This window comes from Heloderma suspectum, chromosome 4 (genome assembly GCF_057233095.1).
Source record: "Heloderma suspectum isolate Gila_16-S chromosome 4, 16-S_ref, whole genome shotgun sequence".
NCBI classification, from domain to species: Eukaryota; Metazoa; Chordata; class Lepidosauria; order Squamata; family Helodermatidae; genus Heloderma; species Heloderma suspectum.
This window is the reverse complement of record NC_139461.1, coordinates 79,118,320-79,142,366: the sequence shown is the minus strand read 5'-3', so window position 1 is coordinate 79,142,366 and position 24,047 is coordinate 79,118,320. Positions and strand designations below refer to the sequence as shown.

The 24,047-nt window shown below is 41.8% G+C and overlaps 1 protein-coding gene across 5 annotated transcripts in view; it reads left to right on the top strand.

Moving 5' to 3' along the window:
- Positions 1-714: 714 nt before the first annotated feature.
- The window catches only part of RBBP8 (RB binding protein 8, endonuclease), a 60,492-nt gene continuing 37,159 nt past the window's right edge, over positions 715-24,047 (top strand). For 2 of the 5 annotated variants that reach the window (XR_014790132.1, XM_084849719.1), the window contains exons 1-7: positions 715-945; positions 3,400-3,621; positions 9,801-9,843; positions 16,210-16,305; positions 17,784-17,896; positions 18,956-19,031; positions 20,586-20,743. Coding sequence is in view for 4 of the 5 variants with exons in the window: in XM_084849719.1 (XP_084705845.1) it covers positions 3,510-3,621; positions 9,801-9,843; positions 16,210-16,305; positions 17,784-17,896; positions 18,956-19,031; positions 20,586-20,743 (598 nt within the window). In the remaining variant the exon portion in view is untranslated. Of the gene's footprint in view, positions 2,345-2,497; positions 3,622-9,800; positions 9,844-16,209; positions 16,306-17,374; positions 17,461-17,783; positions 17,897-18,955; positions 19,032-20,585; positions 20,744-24,047 lie in introns of those variants that run through there. The other 3 variants (XM_084849721.1, XM_084849720.1, XM_084849722.1) reach the window with 3 other exon arrangements.

The following is a 24,047-nucleotide window of genomic DNA, read 5'->3' as shown; positions in this document are numbered from 1 at the left end:
GCTAAGGGCCAAAACAGACACTACTTTAAGGGTGCAATCCTATGCATGTTTAAATAGAAAAAAGTCCTACAACTCCCAGCCAGCCGGCTGGAGAATGCTGGGAGTTGTGGGACTTTTTTCTGTCTAGACATGCATAGGATTGCACCCTAAATGTATCTAGCAGCTACCTCTTTTCATTTTTATGCTAGAGTAAGCGCAGGGCCCCCAATCCAGATTGGGACCTTAGCATGGGTGGCAGGGGGCCTTTTAAAATCCGGATTGGGGGGCCCGCACTTACTCTAGAGTAAAAATGCAAACAAGACATAGCTGTTATTTTTGAGGGCGCAATCCTATGCGTGTTTATAAGGACAAAAAGTCCTACAATTCCCAGCACTCCCCAGCCAGCTATGCTGGGAATTGTAGGACTTCTTTTTGTATAAACACGCATAGCATTGTGCCCTTAAAGTGTTGCTTGTTTTGGCCCTTAATCGCAGCGATGAGGAAGAAGATTCCGCTTCCCTCAGTGGTGAACAGGGAAAGGCACTTTGCACTTGCTCTGAGGCACTCTCTCCTTTATTGCTACTTCACATAGTCTTCCCATGCCTCAAATTAAGCACTGCTAGCAAAGAATCACCAACAGACCAGGAAAGGCGGGCGGCGTCCCTCCTGGCACGGTCAGAGGGAATCCCTCTCCACCCTGGACAGTAGCAAGCAAGCACACCCAACACAGCCTCCGGCCACCAGGGGCAGCTCCGTCCCGCCAAAAGCTCCTCGCCCAAACTCGCTCGCCCTCCTGTCACAAACTGAGCCGGGGGGGGGGGGGGCGGAATCACCCTTTACTTGTCGCTCGGCAAAAAATAAAAGTCGTCTTTCTCTCGCTTTCTGTTTCCCTTTGCTGCGGCTTATCTTGAACAAAACTAGGCGAGGGAGCCAGAGGACGATGAAGCAGCCAGCCGCCGTCGCCGGGTAATAACGTGCCCTCTTTCTTTCTTGCTTGCTTGCTTGCTCGCTCGCTCGCTCTCTCCCACACGACCCCCCCTGACACGGGGCTGAGGCAGCGCCGCCGCGAGCGGACGTCTCCCTCAGCGCGCTTCCCGGCTTTGGCTCGTCCTCCTGGGTCCTTCCACAGCCTTCCAACTTAATCCGCGGAGCTTCGTGCCTCCTTCTCAGTCCTTTGTCTGAGCTAAAAGCGGCCCCCTCCCTCGCCCCTCCTCCAGCCAACACCAACACGGCCGAGCACCCCATAACCGCCCCCGCAAAGCCGCCCCAACTTTGCTTTTCCAGTTGGGCCAGGAGCCTTTCAGAGTTAAGCGAGGCAGGGAAAGCGCGCCCTACTGTGTCCCAGCCGGAAACAGGATCCTCTTCCTCGTCCCTTCACCCTTTCGAAAAAGCCGCTCTTTTCAAACTCCGAAGGGGTGTTCTGTGCTCTCTGGAGGTGTGTCTACCTCATGTCGCACCAAGGCCCGCTCTCCCTTCTCAGGCGAGCTTCTGTGCCTTTACGGCGGCACCACGGCCGTGCATTTTAGAGTTTTCCCTTTCGCGAAAACTGCTAACGGTGCAAAACCAAAGAGGGGTCTTCGGACACCATAAGGCTTGAATAGACTAGGCTGCAATCCTCCACGCTTACCTGGGAGTAAGTCCCATTGAACTCAGTGAGTAGATTGCATTGTAAGATGGCTAGCTCTTTGGAACTTACTAAAGGCTCAGGAGCTCTGTGAGAGAAATGGAGGGAATGGGACAAATCGTTAAAATTATTGATCGCTGTAGCCACCCAAAGATGAATACATTAAGATGGTTAAAGGGTAACTATGCATTTGTATATTGGGGAGAAGTTTTATACCGAAATGACTTGCCCTTAAGGCAGGGTTCTCCAGCCTTTTCAGGCTTATGGGCACATTTGGATTTTTGAGAGAGTGTTTGGGGCACCATCAAAAAATGGCTCACTCTCAGGAATACTCCTTTCCCAAAACACACACACTTTCTCTTTCTCCTTCCCCTCTGGATCACTCCTAAACTCTCTCTCATACACACACACACACTCATAGACAGACAGCCATGCAAGCTATTCATCGACCACACAAGAACACCTCTCCTCCCACATGGTTCCTTGCCACTGGGTTTCCCAGTCCCCTCCTTGCCTCCCTGCCCTTTCCAGTTTTCCCAACCCCCTAAGCTGACCCCAAGCAGCCTTTTTTCCCCTCTTTTTTTTTTTACTCAGGAGGGCAGGGGGCCTTGGTGGAGGATTATGGGAATAGTCTGGTGCCTGTGAGTACTGCATTGCTGACCCCAGCTCTAAAGCATTTAGATCTTAACCTAACAAGACTTGGCTACATGTAATTATCTGTTCATGAATCATCAGGAAATTGTACTTCGATACTATTAACATAAGTGTTTTAGGGCAGGCTTCCCCAACCTGGTGTCCTCCAGATGTTTTGGGCTTCAACTCCCAGCCCCAGCCAGCATGGCCAATGGTCAGGAATTACGGGAGTTGTAGTCCAAAACACTTGGAGGGCACCAGGTTGGGGAAGGCTGTCTTAGGGTGTTTCTAGATGGATGGCTCCTAGTGCTACAGTCCACCAGTGAGCTATTAATCTCTTAACTCTACCGTTGTTCAGTATGAATTGCTCACTGAAGTGGAATTGCATGTCATATACTTGAAACAGCCTTTAAGAGTGCAATCCTATGCATGTTTAGACAGAAAAAAGTCCTACAACTCCCAGAGGATGCTGGGATTTGCAAAAAAAAAAAAATTGACTTTTTTCTGTCTGCACACACATAGGTGTGTGTCCTAAACTAGTTTGAAATTCTATTTGTAACTCGTGCTAAACTACTTTGAAATTCTACTTCTAACTCGTGCCATTATCCTGGGCATTAGCCTACTAGACATTTTCTGCATTTCATTTCCCTCTAACTTTTCTCTTTTCAGTCTCTCTCTCCCACCCCACCCCCCAATGTGTATGTATACCTGTAATTCAGGATAGCACTTCATGCATCTGATGAAGTGGACTGTAATCCACAAAAAGTTATGCCATAATAAAGGTGCTTCAAGACACTTTGCAGCAACAGACTAATACGGCTACCCCTCGGGGGGGGTAGTTCAAGGCCACAGAGCCTGGGCTCATCTGTATGCAAGCTATTCAAGTGTTTCTATATATGCATGTAAAATACAACCCTATATTGTTTCCCCTGCTGGAAAATAAACAGCTTAAGAGATTTTGAGAGGGGGCAAAAGCGGACTTCCAGTGGCTGTCCTTTGTTTTTGTTGTTTTTAAAAACTTGCAGGAAGGCAGTTATATGGAACTCTTAATAGTTTTGCCTAGACCTGAAAATAGCAATGACGGGGGTAAGATGTATTTCATCTACTGTTGCAAGCCATAATTGGATAAATATATTGTAAACATTGTCAACCTGTCATTGCAGAAATCCAGTAGTCTAGAAAACAACTTTGTAACTGTAATGTAAACCTAAAAGGGTGTCAAAACAGCAAGAACTGCAGAAAACACGTGAAAAACTGGACACAGGAAGTCAAAATGAGTGCTTCTGGAGGAAGCTGTGGAAGCCCCAACTCTGCAGAACCTACTGCTGACTACTTCAAGGAGCTCTGGTCCAAACTGAAGGAATGTCATGATAAAGAAGTCAAAGGTAATGCTGTGGTTATTGATCTCTGCATCTAATGATTGACAGAACAATGCCAAGTACCATGGATTATTGCCGAATTAGCAGCCTTAGGAACTGCACATATTTTTATAGAATAAAAACACTGTAATGCTAAAAGATAAGTTATACTGGTTTGTTCACTTCAATAGTCGTTTCTGAGTTTTGAATTTGTTTACATGGTTGGACTCCAGGTATAAATTCTGTGTGTTTACTGAACAAATACAACGTAATTTGCTCCTGATCAGCTGGCTTTTGTGTTTTGTGTATTCAGGAAACATGTGGTGAGAATATAACAAGATGGCAGTCATGTAGTGGATGGGAGTGGATGATCATTCCAAATTAATGTGGGCTTCTCTTGTTTGACTGTTTAGTTTGACTGTTTAGTTGTATGTTTGAAGACATATAGTTTCCAACACTGACAATTAGAATTTTTTCTGGTTTAGCTAAATAATTCCATCAGTCTTACTTTTGCTTGAATGGTGATCATAAACTGTCAAGCAGATTTAATATTTTGCTAATCTAAATCATCACTGTGATGCAGAAATTAAGCAGAGTATGCAAGAGAAGAATAAGTGGGTCCTTCATAAGATTTTCTGACTGCAGTTCATATTTGGAATGTAGAAATGACAGCAAAATCACAAGAGATTCCTCTGATGAAAACTGATGGAGCCAATCCCACAGTACAACCTTATGGCCTGTTCACACATAACGACAACCCATAGTTTAAACAATCCATGGGTTGTCATGCATGAGTGGGAGAGAGCAAGCATGCTGCCTCCTGCATGGCCACCATTTCTGCTTTTACTCAACCTACATTCAGTTCATTCGTAGGTTTGTTGAGTGTGGCATGCAAACCTGGACTGATGAGTTGTTTAGGGGTTAAACAAACCATGGGTTAACTGTGGACCTGGACCAATGACTTGTTTAGGGCCCAACAGCAAACCATGAGTTAACTGCTGGTTTGTTTAGGGGTTAAACAACTCAGCAGTTAACCCATGGTTTATTGTTGGGTTAACTGCTGTGTTGTTTAATCTCTAAACAACTCATTGGTCCTGGTTCACATGTCATGCTCAACAACCTACGAACTGGCTGATCACAGGTTGTTGATTAAAAGTGGAAGTGGCTGGTGCACTGCAGGCAGCGTGGCTGCTCTCTCTGCTTGCTCCTGACAGCCCATGATTTATTTAACCCATGGGCTGTCATTACATGCAAACTGCCCCAATGCATTTTAACTTGGAAGCAAATCCCACTGTGTTCAATTGGGCATACTCCCTAGTAAGCATATTTAAGACTACAGTCCCAGTCAAGTATCCATGTTAAGGAGCTAGTCTCGAAACTGGAGATGCATGAAGACTCCTAGCTACTGCTCCTGTTGTGTGTCTACCATACAATTGCATTCTGTATGCGGAGAGAATTGCCCAACTCATATCCAAGATTGCCAGCAATGCTAACAGGCAATATCAAGATCCAGTGGGCAGAAAGACAACCAGAAGCACATCACACTTTACCTGGCAGGCTAACCTATATGAGGAAACAGATACAGTCAGATACTAGGAATTTGGTGCAATTATGCTGCTGCCTTCTGCAAAGGCCACTGTTCAATCTACTTGTGATACCAATGAAAGTAGTGGGCAAGGTTAGGATCCCAGAGGCAAAGTGAAATCCAGGTATGTTTTGCCCTGTTTCATGGAGTAATTAAAGCAGCCTGGCTAACATATACTATGATTCAGCAGGAATTGACACTTGCTTTATTGCAGATATCTGATGAGGCACACTCTCACCCCATCACTGGAAGCTAAGAAGAATCATGGTATAAGGTGGCAAGTGTGAGGCATAAACATTTACTCTGATTTGCTTCAGAACTTTCTGCATCAAATCAGGAGAGCAGCAGGAAACCTATCAAAATATTTTACATTCCAGGCCATGAATTAAGTTTATTAAATTTACTATGTTTATTAGCACTGTGATGGTTAAAAATGAAAAAAAACATAACCTTTGCTTCTTTTGTCTCGGTTCGTTCCTCAGCTGAGTTTTTACAGTGGGTGGTATGTCGTCAGCAGGGCACATGCTGAGACATCATCAGCACAGAATTTGACAATCTAAGGAGTGCTTATATGTCATGGAGCCAAATAACAGAAAACTAAGGTTTAAAATAATAAGCTGTCTAATGACTCTTTGTAATGTTTAGCACAAAACTCAAAGTTCTTTAGAATTTTTTTTAAAAAAACTTATGGGTAACCTTTCAAAATACATTAGGGTCATAACCCTACTTATTTATTTATTAAATTTCTTAATCGCCCATCTGGCCGGTCACCCAGCCACTCTGGGTGATGTACAGCAATACAGTTTTAAAACAATAAAATTCTACATTAAAACACCATATTTCTAAATATACCCATACCCCAACCCACAAATGCCTGCCTAAACAACCACGGTTTTAATGCGTGGTGGAAGCTCATTAAAGAGGGGGCATGGTGGAATTCCCTAGGGAGGGAGTTCCACAGAGTGGGGGCCACCGCAGAGAAGGCCCTCTCCCTCGTCCTCACCAGCCTAGCTGTCCTGGCTGATGGGACAGAGAGAAGGCCATCCAAGGCTGATCTTGTTAAGCAACCTGTCTGGTGTTGCTGGAGGCCCTCCTTAAGATAGGCTGGAACCATATAGGGTTTTAAAGGTCAAAACCAACACCTTGAATTTGGACCAGAAAACAACTGGTAACCAGTGCAACTCCTTCAGCACCGGAGTGATGTGATCATGCCAGCAGCTGCCTTTAATCAGGCGAGCCACCGCATTCTGTACCAGCTGCAGCTTCCGAACTGTCTTCAAGGGTAACCCCACATAGAGCACATTACAGTAGTCCAGATGAGAGGAGACCAGGGTATGTACGCTTGGAAATAAATCTGAATGAAATCAAGGAGACTTCTGAATAACCTGGTTAAGATTGGCTGTAGGTATGTCAGTGCAGTCTTGGCATAAGGCAGATTTTTTCATGCCTCAGATTTTGTTACTGTGTTCTCCACAATGCTTGGTGAAGTTAGATCCTGTGTGATTACATCAAAGACATGCCTGAAGGATAGTTAATTTTTTCAAAAGGTGGGGATCCTCCAGTAGAACTGGTGATAGTTAAGACTCATCAAATACAGACTTGCCTGGACTTCACTTATTTCTGAAGTCTATAAATACGAATTAAAACTGAGTCATGAATTTTTAATTCTAAATGTCAGCAAAATATATCTTATATAAGTAATCAGGAAAATAAGAGACTGACAGTTACTTATGGTTGTGCTCTGTCTTTTTGTTTTCTGTGTGTAACCCTCATCTTTATGCTACCAAGAAAACAAAGCATGACATTTTGTGTCTTCTAATTTTTTTAAAGGTTTTAACAGAATGTGGCTTAGGAAAATTGGATTGAGCACACTGTGCTTGCTGCTGATTGTCTTGACTTCAAATGCAAGCTTGATTTTGTGTGCTCAAATGGTTACACATGTTTTCTCTCTACTTTGGTTCATTCCTGTCCCTTAAATTGGGCAAATTTATATGTTATTGTGGATGAACTAACAAGTCTGATTGATAAAGGCACAGGATATTAAAATGGCTATGAAAAACATCCCTAAAAGTTAGGGTGAAACTACACATTATATTTGCCTCTATAATGTTGATCTAATGGGAGGATTTTGAAGGCAGAGTTGGCAGGGGAAGATGCTTAACCCTTCTTCTGCAATCCCTTCAGTTAGCTGTTTTTCATATATTTCAACCTCCCCCCCCTCCCCCCACCAGCTCTGAGACCAGAAATAAGCCAAAATGGGTGTGTGGGGGGGAAGTTCCTGGGGAGAGGTTTGTAGATGAGAATCGGTGGATGGGGAAGGGTAAGCAAACCCCCTTCTCACCCTCCAGTTTGCTCAGCAAATGTTCCCACATTATCATTGACCAGCTAGCCCTCCACCCTTTGTGCGGATAATCTAAACTAAATAGACAAAAAATGAAAGCACATGTAAATATAGGGTTGGATCCAGATAAAGTTAGTTGAACTCGGGTCCCATTGAAATCAGTGGGAAAGTTAAGTCACAACTAACATGTCCCATTAATTTCAGGAGAGCTAAGTTAACTAACTTAGTCTGGATCCAACCTATAGCATTTCCTAGGCTATGATTCAGTTTAGTTTAAACCAAATGAAAATTGTGTGCAGAAATACATTAAAGGTAAATCTTGTCCTTACCATGCTTTTAATATGTTTAGCTCTCTGGTGAGCTATATATAGAATGTGTACCTGTGTTTGAGTTCTCGTAAGTTTTGTTGAAAGGGAGAAGGGCAGCAATTTAAGGCAGGTCCACTTAAGCCTTTTCCCCTCCATCATCCCATCTGTACTAATCTGGTTTAAGCACAAATAGCCCATCTTTTATTAATTATATACCAGTCTGTTTTACTGAAGGAGAGTAGTGGAGAAAAGGGAAAGTTTCTAGTCCTCTGCAAAACAATTTCTGTAATGTTAGCATCCCTATGTTTTCAACAAACGATATCAGAATTCTAATGCTTGAAAATTGCTCCAGAAAGATTTTTGAAACACTTTGGTAAGTTTAGCTGTTCCTGAATTCAGCTGAAGTAGTGACACTCAATTATAGCATTGCCTTTTAAACACTGCTGCTTCAGTAGCAGTTCAGGTTGCTAGTGTTACAGTACCAAATACTGTGCCAAACAGACTACCTGTTCTTACAGGAGCTTCATTGTTGTGCAGTCTCATTCCATCTGATGGGTGTGGAGACGGATTAAAGCAGAGCACTTTATAGGGGTCTTAATGCCAGATATCTAACTGATTTGTCAAATAGCAGTCACTTTTTAAGAAAAACTCTTTCTTGTCTGATCTGCACGATCAAGCATAATGCCTTTCTGGTGCTGCGTGCTTGTGAGACAAGAGTAGTCCTTCCCTGCTTTCTTCAAATTTTCTTTTGAAGTAACTTCCATGCATTTTCTATTTTGTCTTTCTCTTGTAATGGTCCATGATATTCATTTTTGGCATGACTGTTGCTCTCTAAACAGAAGCATTTCCAAACTTTGACGCATTTGCTTAAATAAAACAAATTGTAGATCATTGTATTGAACAGCTTGAGGTACTTAGGAATAAAACTGGACCCATTTCAATTTAACTTCTGGGCAGGGTTCAGAACTGAGACAGCCTTGATTGTGAGGGCAGGAGTCTACACATTTTAGCCAGCCTTAATAGCTGGGTCATGGCTAAGGACCCCTCCCTCATGGGAGGACCAAGGGGAGATGGGAAATGGGAGGTTGTTGTTGAAAATTGAGCAATTTTCAAGCATTAGAATTCTGATATTGTTTGTTGAACATAATTCTTCTTTCCATCTGGAATGCCATTAATTCTTTCCATCAATTCTTCTTTCCATCTGGAACACGAGTCTTGGTCATGAATGGATACTTGGGCTGGGTGAGGGTGATGAAACTGAAACTCAGTTCAGGCAAGATAGCTTGTGATGGGTAGTTCTTTGGCTGGACAAGTGGTGAATTCGCCTGTCCTGGGTGTTGTCATACTCACTCCAGAGGAACAGGTTTGAACTTTAGGCATACTCTTGGCATCTGGACCTCCTCCTGGATTCCCCAAGTGAAGCCTGTGGCTAGGACTGATTTTTATCACCTTTGGCTGATATGACAGTTGTATCCCTTCCTGTCGTGTTTTAGGTAAAAGTGGCCTCTACAGGGAATAGAGATGTTTCTGTGGTGGCTCTCTGCGTGTAGAACTTTTCATCCAAAGTATATCACATTCATCTGCTTTCAGGAGAGCAATAAAGATCTTTATTTTTAGACAAACATGTGTTCTACAGCTGAAATTGAAGTGTTTGGATTTTTATCTTTTTTGTATATTTTTGTAGTTTGTGTTTAACTTTCAAAAAAATGTTGAAATCTAATGAATTAACTTGTTTTGTTTATTAAATTTTATTAGTTTAGCTTTACCTGCTTTAAGAACTGAAGTAATTTAAAAATAAACTATAAGTCTTAAATACTGAAAAAAAAACAGAATTCAGCCCTAAAAGTGTGCATGGGTGATTTATTGGTAGCCCCAGTTTCCAAATATCCATACAAACTAATTCTTTTTCATCTTTAAGTCTTATGGGAATTTTTAAAGAGAAATCTTTGCTTTTCTATCTTTACTTCCTTAGGATTACTGTCGAAGATCTCCAAACTGAAAACAGAACGGTGTTTGTAAGTATACACTCATATGCAAAACAGTTCTTGATTTAGATGGAAATAGCTTCATATCTTAATTCTTGAATGTCTTGAACCTGCAAATACATATGTGAGTCTTCCCATTCAAGATCCTTTTGAGATTTCTTCAGGTTTCTAATACTATTGTTTTAAATTTAAGTTTTTATTTTGTCTGTTACTTGGGCCCAGTTCAAATGTACTGTTGAAACCTAGTTTATTTTTCATTACTGTATTTTTTGAACTATATTACTATAATGAACATATACAAGCTAACCAGATTCCTGCTTGCAGACCAGAGCTCTGTTGTCACTACTATGTTGTCTTCTTCTTCTCAAAGAGTTTTCAGATACTGTCCAACACAGCTGTGTATTGCCAAGAGTAATTCAACCTTAGCCAGAATTAACTCATTCTAGTAGGTTGAGCTCTCTCAGGTCACACTCCCTGCCTTATCTCAGTCCCAGTGCCACTTTCTGCTTTACCATGATTCAGATTTCTATTTACTCTCAAATACGTGCATGTTGATTATTGTTTGATGTGCTATTGTTGTTGTTCAGTCGTTAAGTCGTGTCCAACTCCTCGTAACCCCATTTCTACCACTACATGTTTTTACTTTCCATTAATCATTTGCAAGGGGTTTATATACTGATAGACATATTCCTATGTTTCTTTTCATTTTACCCTTTTATTACTAACTTTGTATATATTCCTTGGTGTTCCTGTCCTAAATGCTGGTTCTAGCTTATCTACCTGTACTTCCTGCAGAATAATTCCCTCTCATACATGTGTATGCAAGCCGATTTGACTAATATAGATTTGTTGTTGTTGTTCAGTCGTGTCCGACTCTTCATGACCCCATGGACCATAGCACGCCAGGCCTTCCTGTCCTGCACTCTCTCCCGGAGTGTGCTCAAGTTCATATTCATTGCATCGGTGATGCTATCTAGCCATCTCATCCTCTGCCGTCCCCTTCTCCTTTTGCCTTCAGTCTTTCCCAGCATCAGGGTCTTTTCCAGAGAGTTTTCTCTTCGCATTAGGTGGCCAAAATATTTGAGCTTCAGCTTCAGTATCTGTCCTTCCAATGAGCACTCGGGGTTGATTTCCTTTAGGATGGACTGATTTGACCTCCTTGCAGTCCAGGGGACTCGTAAGAGTCTTCTCCAGCACCACAGTTCGAAAGCATCAATTCTTCGGCGCTCAGCCTTCCTTATAGTCCAGCTCTCACAGCCATACATTACTACTGGGAAAACCATAGCTTTGATTAGACGGACCTTTGTGGGCAAGGTGATGTCTCTGCTTCTTACTATGCTGTCTAGGTTGGCCATAGCTTTCCTCCCCAGGAGCAAGCGTCTTTTAATTTCGTGGCTACAGTCACCGTCTGTGGTGATCTTGGAGCCCAAGAAAGTAAAATCTGTCACTGCTTCCATTTCTTCCCCTTCTATATGCCAGGAAGTAATAGGGCCAGATGCCATGATCTTCGTTTTTTTAATGTTGAGTTTTAAACCAGCTTTTGCACTCTCCTCTTTCACCCTCAACAAGAGGCTCTTTAGATCCTCTTCGCTTTCTGCCATTAGGGTGGTATCGTCTGCATATCGGAGGTTGTTGATAATTCTCCCAGCAATCTTAATTCCGACCTGTGATTCATCCAACCCAGCATTTCTCATGATGTACTCTGCATATAAGTTAAATAAGCAGGGTGACAATATGCAGCCTTGTCGTACTCCTTTCCCAATTTTGAACCACTCAGTTGTTCCATGTCTGGTTCTTACTGTTGCTTCTTGACCCTCGTACAGGTTTCTCAGGAGACAGGTAAGGTGGTCTGGTACTCCCATCACTTTCAGAATTTGCCACAGTTTGTTGTGATCCACACAATCAAAAGCTTTAGCGTAGTCAATGAAGCAGAAATAGACGTTTTTCTGGAATTCTCTTGCTTTCTCCATGATGCAGCGAATGTTGGCGATTTGATCTCTAGTTCCTCTGCCTCTTCGAAACCCAGCTTGTACTTCCGGTAGTTCTCGGTTCGCATACTGCTGAAGCCTAGCTTGTAGGATTTTGAGCATCACCTTGCTGGCATGTGAAATGAGCGCAATTGTGCGGTAGTTTGAACACTCTTTGGCGTTGCCCTTCTTTGGAATTGGAACGTAAACTGACCTTTTCCAGTCTTGTGGCCATTGTTGAGTGTTCCAAATTTGTTGGCATATTGAATGCAGCACTTTAACAGCATCATCTTTTAGGATTTTAAATAGCTCAGCTGGAATACTGTCATCTCCACTAGCTTTGTTGTTAGTAATGCTTCCTAAGGCCCACTTGACTTCACTCTCGAGGATGTCCGGCTCAAGTTCAGTGACCGCACTATCATGGCTATCAGGGACATTCAGATCTTTCCTGTATAGTTCTTCTGTGTATTCTTTCCACCTCTTCTTAATCTCATCTGCATCTGTTAGGTCCCTGCCTTCTTTAGCCTTTTGGATATATCACTAAAATCTAAATAAATTGCAGTTGCTACTTGCATTTCAGATCACTGAAGCTATATTACGACAGGTTTTAGTTTTGTGTCACAGCTTACCAAGGCACAGCCCTGTCATAATTTTTCATTTCCAGGGCTTAGGGAACAATCCTATGGCCCAGAGTCTGGGAGGGGCCATAGGATACTTCAGATTCCTGGATCCCAGCTCAAAGACAGCATACTGACCTCAGACCCAGGAGTCTGAGCTCCCCACCCCCTCCCCTTTGCAGCTGGTGTGGAGAGAACTGCGCCGGCTGCCTCTCCAAGGTCACAAGGTGACCTTGGAGGAAAGAGGGTGATTCTGCGAGACCAGGGCGACTGGCTTACAATATATCCTCCGGTCACCCCAGCCTCCTTCATCTTCCCACACCACAGAACTCCAGCTAGACAGGCAAAATTGCCCATCTAGTGAAAATGCAGAGCAGGAGCATGTGGAGGTGAAGATGGCCTCCACGATGCTCCCACTCTGCAAAGGAGGCCTGTCAGCCTCCATATTTGGAGGCTGACAGGCATCTGGATAGGATTGCTCCCTTAATAAATTAAGCTTAATTCTCCTGAGCAAGAGCAGAGTGTATTTCCGTCGTCACTAAATAACTACAGAGAGGTCTCACAAACCTTTAGGGGGATTGGGTATAAGGGCTTCTAGATCAGAATGTGGTTTTCTGGACAGAGCCCTGGTATCTCTCTTTCTAGATATTAAGCTATATATTTTAGGCAATAACAGCCCTTTACAGTCATTTCAAAAAGCAAGACCTGTTCAAAATGAAGAGATTCCTAGGCATTGTTTCTTGTTATGTGTAGCAGTCAGTTACACTGAAGCTGCAGTGCTATGTACATTTACCTAAGGAAAAGTTCCACCAAGCTCTGTTGAATTTACTTTTAAGTAAGGGGGGAGAATAATCTATTATGCCCATTTCTGTCTCTATACAAGTTACCAAAAACATTTGTACTGCAACTTCCGTTTAGACTTTGGGATTGTCCGGTGATAGTTTTCATAACATTGTAGTATATACTTTCTTGATTCTATGGCCATGTTAAAAAGCTTTTATCTTTGGTTATCTCAGAGTTGGTGGCAGATGGGTATTATTGATGACTTTTTGTTGCGATTTAATACATATCAAGCTAAAAGGATTAATAACTGTTTGCTGGAATTATCCTACAAATACTGCATTGTAGATACAATATTCTTCTATAGGAGTTCTTGTTCTCCCTAACTCTTCTTGAATACCTGAGGTTTAATATTTCAGAGCTGATAACCAGCCAGACAATGAGTTCCTTATGCTGCACCCTGGTTCAACACTGACACTAATGGTCTTGTAAATGCAGGGTCAAGAACCATTCATTAGGAAGACTATTTTCATAACCAAACAGCTAGTCAGTTTTGTCAAGCAGTATCAGGACCCTCATAAACTATTTTCTCAGTTTTTTCACTTCTTGCTCTATTCTTAGAATGTGAGTGCGCTTTTAGCCAACCGATCCTAATCATGTTTCTTCTGTAGTAGTAAATCCTCTGTGTCCAATGAGATATACTTCCTAGTAAGTGTTCTTATGACTGCAGCATGTAGCCTGCCCCTGAGCATGTTTACTCAGAAATTATGTCTGACTCCAACACAGTAGAAGGGCACCAGGTTGGGCAAGGCTATGCTAGATTATATAATAATTTACCATAGTCCTGTGCAACTTGAGACATACCAAGCCAAGCACAACCTGTCAGCCATGTATTGTTGCTTTCTAGGTGCTTGGCAAACTCCATATTTTTTTCATCCCCAAACCAGGCAGCAAAAACGGGAGGCTTGCAGCCTGGCTGGTTGGCTACATTGGATGGCTCACAGAGTTGTGCATTTCTAATGTAGTGCAGTAACTTTCGTTACTGGCCCAAGTTCTGTGCCTATTATAGTAACCTCAAACAGAGAAATTTGGCAGAAACAGCTTTTATTACCTTGACCTCCTTAATTTCTGTGTCAGAAATTAAATATAACAATCCTGTAGCCTTATTCAGTCATTCTCCTCTCACATATGCTTTACACACAAGGAGGGGGAGTGGGGATGAGTGCTCTAACTCTGTCCCCTGCCATTCTTGTTGCCTTCTACATGTGGAGGGTAACTGTTTGCAGAGAAGAACTTCCTCTCTCCATGGAGGCTTGTTCACTCTCGCCCCCCTTGCATATGCAGCACTTACACATGAGGTGAATGACTAAATAGGGCTTAGTATTTGTGGAACATGCTTGGGCTGTAATCCTATGCACACTTAACTGGGAGTAAACCCCTCTTGAAGACAATGGATTTTTAAACTCACGCAAGATAACACTGCTGTATAAAGTGCATCCAGGGCAACACCCTTGTTAAATGTGACAGTATTATCTCTTTATTACAAGTGAAGGTGAGAAAAGTGGCAAGACCACTCAGTTACTGCATTCAGACCATCATGGGGGGAAAAGAAGCCACGTGGCTTCTCCCCCCCCCCCATGCATGTCACACATGACGGCCATTTGCACAATTACCTGTGATGCTGTGCAGTTTGCTGTGTTATCCAAACCCTGTGCAGTGGGGGTGGGTAAGAAGCCACCCCTGCCATGTGTCGCATTGGGTTCAGACGACACAGCAACCCACACGGTGTTGCAGGTAATTATGCAAATGGCGGTCAAATGCACAGGGCGGGGAAAAGAAGCCACCGTGGCTTCTTTTCCACCTCTGATCATCCAAATGTGGCAGAGAGTTCATAGCTGGGGACTCAAGCCCTTAAGCTACAGCAGCTTCTGAATGAAGTTTGGAAGACTACAGGTGCCAGTTTGTTTGGGGTATAATATTACTTCAGTTAGTGTCTGCCATCCTGAAGGCTTGATTGTCCAGCATTTGAAAAGAGGTACCACATCAACTGTTGCTATGGGTTGGTGTCAGTTCAGTATTACCCTCCCGTATTTGCAATTACTGTTAGTAAAATTCCTTCTCCCATTAGTTAATTTCTCTAAGATTAGCCATTGGCAAAAATGTAGCCGTGAGCTACTTGGGGAGATGCAGAGAGGTAAATGGCGTGTCAAGAGGATTCTGCATTCCTCACTTGTACAGCTATCTGTTGTTAGAATCAGACCCACCATTCCACCCTTTTTCTATGATTGGGCCAGTACCATGTTTAAACACACAAAACTGCCACCATTGTATTTAGTTTGGTCCAGACTATATTGTACTACATTCTCTCTGCTCTATAAAGCCCAACTTATTTTGATTTTCTTATTTCCCCTCTCCCATCTGTCTGTCTAGAAGAGCATCCTCATTCTGATTCATTAACAGAGAGGAGGAAGACCTTGCAAGCCGCCTTGAGTTCCTTCAATAGGAAAAAAGGCAGAATATAAATGCAATAATAAAAAATTAAGACTGCAGTCCTGTTACATTTACCTGGAAGTAAGCCTCACTGGACACAGTGGGACTTACGTCTGAGTAAACATGCATAGGATTGCACTGTAGTTTGACTCTATCTGCATTTAAATGTCTCCTGAAAACTATTATAATGCAAAGTGTTATTGACAGACCCACATATACAGAACAGATTTACTTGTGTTGCACTGTGCTACCATTCACTTTTCCATATTCCATCAAGAATTGCCCTCTCCCTTTGGCAAATTCATGTTACTTATAGCGGAAGCTAACAGAGCTGTAAACATGTAACTAATTTGTATTGTATTTCAGATGACATATTTTGTTAGCGGTTGTTGTAAACTGTTTCTTAAGACACAGAAATTTGTCACAGAATAAGAAAGCATAGCTATCTGTTAATTTTTGAGCTAATATGGTTTCTGGTTAATGAAAACACATCTATCACATGTACAATCTCCATTTGTAAATGAATTTCTTCTTATGTTTAGGGATGCAGAGAGGCTTGAAGAGTATTACACCAAAAATCAGCAGCTTAGAGAGCAACAGAAATCATTGCATGACACCATTACAGTTTTAGAAGATCGGTAAGCCACCTTTTTTTAGCCTCAGTCTATTGTACTTAAAGATCATATACAGCAAATGTATTAGTCAACCAACTACAGTACCAAAAATAAAACAGAAAGCCAGGTTCAGAGTATGAGTACAGCTTAGTTTGCCGTTATATCCAACATTTTAAAATTCAAGATACCTTCTGTGTACTAAAACACTCCTAAACACACTTACTAGGGAGTAAGTCCCATTGGACATAGCGGGACTGACTTCTGAGTAAATGTGTAGGATTGTTCTGTTATTTGACTTCTGAAATTGCATATAACAGGCTCAGATTTTATGTATGTCCTCTAGTGTGTTGATTTTTGCATTCCCCCTCCTCACAAATAAATATTCCCCCAAATTTGTGTCTGCAGTGGTTGCAGCACAGTGAAGCCTGAGCTGACACAGTAGCCACATTTGGATGATCATGGCTTAATAAATTGTGATACAATTGAGCATTTTGCCTATGCACACAGTCCCTCCGTTTCTCCTTTTAAAGTGAGAGTAAACAAACTGTGAAACTATGGTTACCAGCTCTGGAACAAGTCAGGATATTAAACCATGCTTTGAAACTATGGTTAATTAGATGCTTCCTAGTTTAAACACAGCTCACTGTGCGCACGGGGAAAAGGCTCATTCATATATTAGACAAACTGGGTCGATGGCACATAGGATCTAGTGTAAAGTCTCACTATGAGCACAAATGGCCTCATGCTCTAGTGGTCCAGGAGCTGCTGTGACTGCAAATCTGTCAGTGCTTTCTCTTGAGCACTGCCTAGCAATAGCTCTGGTTAAGCTCTAATTAGCAAGGCAGAGAGGAACTCCTTGTGCAGCATCCTATGGATCGTTTGGCCTTTAAAAAAAATTAACTATAAGATTTTTTAAAAGGGATTTAAATGGCAAGTGGATTAGAGTTGGATGTTTCTGCTTTCCTTTCCAAGCTTAAAATGCTATTCTTGCTGCAGCAGTGTATTAGGACTGAGCTGCTTGGAGATGTTTTACCTTTTCTCTCACAGATGGGCAAAAGTTTATTTCAAAGGTCTTAGCTCAGGAACTGAATATGCCATCCAAGACAATGGTTGAGTTTGTGAAGAACCTTCACAAGGTTCTTCAGAGGATAACACAAGACCTCTGATATAAGGGTGTATGTGAGTATTAAAAAAAATCCTTCCCACAATTTTTTTTCACCCAGTATTCAAGAATTGGAATTAGCCCAGAAGCATGCTTTAATATGTATAATTATTTTAGTTATCATTTACAGAGCAATCCCATGCATGACTACTTGGAATTTAAGTCCCACTATGTTCAATAAAGCTGCCTTGTAAATATGTTTAGGATGACAGCCTGAATATCTATATGCCCAGTTCATATGTCCATAAACTAATTTCTGGAGTGCTCTCAGTTATCTACAACTTTTAAAGTTTATTATGCTGATCTAACAGATGGAAAATGCATATTCTAATTTCCATAGGTTAAGAGCAGGATTATGTGATCGTTGTGCAGTAACTGAAGAGCATATGAAAAAGAAACAGCAGGAATTTGAAAATATCCGACAACAGAACCTTAAGCTAATCACTGAACTAAGTAAGTTTTATTCTCTTCAAGTCATTCTTGTGACATATTTGTATAGGTGTTATTACATTCTCTCTATTGAACTGAGTGAGGCTTACTTCTGAATAGCCATGTATAGGATTATGCTGTTGACCTCTTAGGCTTTGGACTAACTAGTGAAACACTACTTACTTTCAAAATTGTTAATATAATAAGACAAAATTTGTTTATCCAGGCCTTTAATTGATTGAATCTGTGTGGCTGCATCTTGTAAACTTACTTAAGGTGTGTTTCTGTTGTCCCCTGCTTTATTCTCTTATCAGTTGATGCTGTATGTTATTACTATGTTTTATTGGTTTTCTACCCCACTTTGAGATCATTTTATAATGAAAAGGGACAATAAATTATATAAATAAATAAAATAAAAATATGTGGAAAGCTTTTTTCTGTTTGTTTGAAATGCCAGGGAATGCTACAGAGAGTTAGGATTTGGGTAAGTTTGAATTGTACTCCAAGAACATTTTACTGGGCATGTTTCTGTGGATACATTTTGATCACCACGGAAGCTGAATACAGATACCACACCAAGCCATGGTTTGTAAAGCTAAAACATGACTTGTTTTTACATCTGAACCTATATCGGCTTACAAACAATGGTTTCTGAGGGGTCACCAAACCCAGATGTGGCATCATGCTTTGAAGCTGATTTACAAACCAGAATTTGTGGTCTGCCATCGTATCTGCATTCACAAATCTTGTAATGTTTTCTCCATGCCATTTCCCTTTACATCAGCAGTTGTAATTCTCTCTATGAAGAAATATTCTCATGTGATGAAAAAGTAAATTAGTAAGTAATTTGTTACTGAACTTCACAGTTAATCAATTTAATATAATTAAGTTACAAATTGCTTTGTGAAATATCCCTTTTAGTGACTGACTAGGCCTCTTTGTTTAGAATGAAAATTAAATGTACTGAAGTGCAAGTTCGTGCAAGTTTATGATAGTTATCTAATGGGCTTGTTAAAAGTACTGATGACAAAATAAAACACAACTGGAAATTGCCATGTATTTTTGTTTTATTACATATTTCAGTGAATGAAAGAAACAACTTACAGGATGAAAATAAAAAGATTTCTGAACAGCTTCAGAAGATGCAGCAAACGATAGAGTAAGTGTAGTTTTTTCTTGTTTCATATGTATGCAAATAGATGTAGGTAAAGTTTTGTTCTGGAAATGGTAAGTGATTGTGATGATGACAACGATAACCAAGCCCCTGTAAATGTCCTCATAGTGGCTACAGTGCAACATGAGCAATGCTCTTTCCTGAGAGCGGAGAGATTTCTCATGGAGTGCTGCTAAGCATTAGAGCCATGAGAAGCTTCAAATCCCAGCACTTTACACACACAAAAAGGTCTCCTACTCGATCCCAGTCAGAGGAGAGCTTTCTTGTATTTGCTGCTCAGTTCTGTAGAAGAAAGAAGGTGCAAGAGAGAGACTCAGTGCTTCTGTCTGTGTCAAAGTCCAAGCCAACCTCAGAGACCTTCCTCTCCCTCTCCCATGTTATCTGGCAGTGTAGGTGACTGGGGGGAAGGGACACAGCAGAAGGAGCGGCCAGTAGCAACCACAAATTATGCTTGGCTAAAAAGTCAAGCCAAAAGCTGTGGAACCTTTATAATGATTGAATAAAGTTGGGAAATGACAATTGTCATTTCCAGCTATTTCTTTCCAGTCCTATTGACTCCGTAATCTTTTGTTTTATCATTTACTTCGCTATTGCCAATTAGCCACCTGCTCCTAACCTGCCATCCATTGTTGCTTCTGTCCCACCATTCTTCTTTTTATCAACTCCTTCTGCCAGGTTTACAGCGGGAGTAATCCTATGGTCGCTAGACAGCGGCTAGACGGCCATAGGATATGTTGTTTCCTGGGAACCAACCTCAGAGCCTGTGCTCTGAGGTCTGTTCCCGGAGAACTGACCTCCCCCCACTTCCACACTGCCTCGGAGGCAGCACGTAAAAGCTCCATCCTCCACGCTCACAAGAGAAGCGCAGAGTGGCCGAAAAGAAGCGTTCCAATGCAGGGAGGGCAGAAATGGCTATACAACACATCCTGTGTGTCATACAGCAGCCTCCTCCCCCGTGCAGCCCTCCCATGGCTAGACAGTTGCAATCAGCTGTCTAGCCGAAAATCAGGGCAGGAGAAGGGCGAACAATCCACTCTGTGCTTCTCCTGCCCTGCTTTGGATAGGTGGTCGCCTCTGAGCTCCGAGGAGTCCGCCTATCTGGATAGGATTGCGCCTTTTATCTATGCTCCTTCCAGTCCTTCCAAAACGGCTGTCACTCTCTTTCCTGAGTTTGGAAAGACAATTTCCCCTTCTTTCCGCTCCACTGCTATTTCAGTCCTGATCCTTCCCAGCTAGCCCCTTAATGCATTTTGAAAGCTATTTCTGGGTTTTTTGTTTTTACTTTCCTCCTTTTGCAGTGTTTTTTTAATCCCTGAAACTCCCTCAGATATAGTGAACCACCTTCCTTTTCAGTCTGTCTCCTCCAGCTCTGCAATTCTCCTGCCTCCTTCACCACAGTGGGAGTAAACAAACGAGCCAGAAGTTACTACATTTATTTGATGAGCGGCTCTACTTGAACCTGTAGGATAAAACTTCTAGAAAGGTGGGGGAAGGGTTGCAGTACTTAGATTTCATATTGGTTTTGTTTATTTTTCTTAGGGACCAAGAGCAATATATGGAAGGTGTTATTCCAGATTCACCAATTCAGTCACTTTCACTTTCAATGGTTAATCGAATGCGCCGAAAACGAGAGAATAGGCATGTCCGATACACAGAACAAAAGTGTACAGATTTGGAACAGACAGGAAGAACTCATGGTATGTTATTTTAAAATCTCTCTTTTCTCCTAAAATTGTTAGGAAAAATACAATTTCAAGAATGATTAGAGAGTAGTCTATTAGTACTCGTTTTTGATGTTACACCAGCTTAATCTTTTCCTTTTAAACCTCATTGTCAGTGCTAGAAAATAGACAATTTCAAATGCTTATATTTTATAAGCAATTCAAATAAGCAATGGCCAAGTTGTATTTCCAGTTGGTTAGCATTCTGTAGCCTTTATATGATATGAAAATGTACATTCAGAGATTTTCCTTCTTCTAGGAAGCAGGTTCTGAATTTTTGTAGCTGCCTGTGCTTCTTTGTCTGAACTGTCTCATACCACCACCTTATGGACAATAGAAGGATTTCAGTCCTGCCATGTCCAAATGTGTAAAGCAAATTAGTAAAAGAGCAATATAGATTATAAATTATTATTATTATTTTAGATACCTTTTAGTTATTTCTTTTACTGTACATATAGTGACAGTATAGTTGCTAATTAAAAGTTATTTTAATCTTAACCTAAGGTATGGAACGTTGCTTTATGGAAAATTTTGCTTTTATAAAACAAATGCATTTAAAACAACACTATCCTATCTACAGGTATGCGCACACACTTTGTACCAGGGCTAAATTCAAATGCTGGTTTTAACCTACAAAGCCCTACATGCCTCGGAATACCTCAAGGACTATTCTCCCCATATGAGCCTACCTGGTCCCTTAGGTTGGCTTCAGAACACTTTCTCTATGTGCCTGTTCCATGAGAAGCTGGGGGAGGGTAGTTCAGGAATGGATCTTTTCTGTGATAGTCCTGTGTTTATGGAACACTGTCCCCAAGAAAGCTCTGCTGGCACTGGCACTATCATCTTTTCAGTGCCAGGTGACGATGTACTTATTTTCCCAGGCATTCAGACATTAGTTATGGCCCAATTGTTGTGGGCTTCTTCTGTGATGTTCATTCTAAGCAGGGGGGGGGGGGGGGGCGTGTATTGTGGATGGACTTTTCATATTGTATTGTTTTAGATTATGTTTTATGGTGTTTATTTGTATTTGTATTATTGTGCTGATTATAGTTTACATTGATTTTGGGATTTCTGTATTTCTGTGTGTAAGTTGCTTTGAGACTGCTTTTTGTGGTGGCAAGCAACACAGATTTATTTTTTTTTAAAATAATGAAGAAAAATTTGACAAAACCACACAAAAATATTGGTTAAAACTATTATATAGCAGAAATCTTTAAAATTTTGAGTAAAACATTTCAGTAAAAAATGGATAATATGCATTTGAACATATATCCTACAGTCAATTTCATCTGGATGCTAAGCATCCAGACAACATTAATTGTAGAATATACATTCAAATATACCTTATCCAAAAAATCTTAGAGGGTACTATGGGTATGATCCATTTTTTCTTTGTGGTCTCTGTGCATCACACATATGGGCTCTGCACCTGCACAGAGCCTTGATTCAGGAAACTTCTGTAGCTGGGGAATTCTGGCAGGAACCCTTTCCCCACCATACCAGTGCATATGTCACTAGGTCTCAGTTCTCTTTCGACCGCCATTGTGGTAGCCCCATGAGGGAATTTCTCTTGCATTCAGTTCAATCTGAAAGCATTTCAGAGCTGAGGTTTTATTCCATCTTTCATCTTACCTATCAAAGTATTTCTGTCTTTTATCTTTTCATTGTTTTATTTCTATTTGGTTTTTGGTTTTCTATTTGGTTTTTTTCCATGATAACCTTCACAGGCGTATAGCTCTTAAGCTGCCATTTAGAAAGTTTGTCTGTTGTGAGACTAAATTACCTCTGTCCAATGGACACTCTCTTTGCCTTTTTTGCTTCCAAGAAGGGCACATTGTTGAGGCTTGTCCTCATTGCCAAGCCTTCTCGAAGCAGGCGAAACAAAATTGTTCTGACCAATTGAAAGCTGCTCTTTGGAAATGAGCATTGGAAGCTGTTGAGGAGCCAAAAGGTATGGCAGAGAAGCCAACTGCCTTCAGGGAGCTCACCTACTGAGCAGGTGCCTGCCCCAGTGTTGGGGATATATTTCCCTCAATGTCGTACTCCCCTGAACACACAAGATCCTCCCACTCCAGGCCGATCTTTGACGTTCTCACTGGCTAAGAAGCTAACCAAAAAGGTTAAAGCTTCAAAACAAGCTAGTTCTTTGGAATCTAAAAATAAGAAGATTTTTTTTTTTAAAAAAAAAGACAGATAACTTTACTCAAGATCAAGCGTGTCCCTTGGGTCCCACTGCTCTCCCCAATCCTGCCTGGGCATCTCGGGATCAACAGCGACCTCCAGCACTGGCCTCATCTCCCAGTACCCCACCTCAGCATCGAGCGTGTTCTTTGCTTCCGACCACTCCTCCTGTTACTGGCTCAGCATCTCAGGATTGACAGCAACTTCCAGTACCAGCCACGTTTCCCATTGCTCCACCAGTGCCTCAGGACCAAACATAGTCACCTGTACCGACGACCACATCTCCCGCTCCACCAATGTTATTTTCACTTATTCCAGTGGTAAACCCAATGCCTCTGCTGGACCCTATTCCAATAACTTCTGCATCAGAAGGTGATATCAGGGACCAATCCCCAGCTGGTCCATCCACTTTACCATTTTGTCTGTACTGGTCGAAATGGTACAGGACATCCTGAGACCAACGTCAGGGATCTCCAGATTTACTATACTCAGTTTCCTCCTTCAACAGAGATTATCACCCTAGTCTTTACAAGCGGAGCTGGGATAGAGATTAGTCCAGATCACCTTTCTCTGATTGGGAGAGACATTTGACATGGGATTCTCAGTACAGGAGACCCCATGATTAGGATGAAGATTGGTATGATTCATATGATCCATACTATCCCCCTTGCCATCATGACCTTCCATATTGGGGTGGAAGGTCATGACTATCGGCATCCATCGGTTATCTTGTTGAGACCTCGAGTTCGAAAGGTTACCTTTTGAGTGCCTCCATCGATCCCTAATCCCATGCCACAGCAAACAATCCAGGTACTAACACCCTTGCTTTACGACCGCTGGCTATGCTACAACCACTGGCTACATTACAGCCATTGCTGCAACCACCAGCCATGCTACAGCCACAGTTACGTCTTAACACCAATGATGAGTCTTTGCTTCCCTGCAAGGAAGACAATAAGCAACCTTCGCCACAGGCACAGCTGGGGGCATTACCATTCTCTGGTATGAAAGTCTATCAGTCTGACACTATGTCTCAGTCCTCATGTCCAATTCCATTTCCTAGTCTGATACAGTTGTGGGATGGAATGACATCATCTCA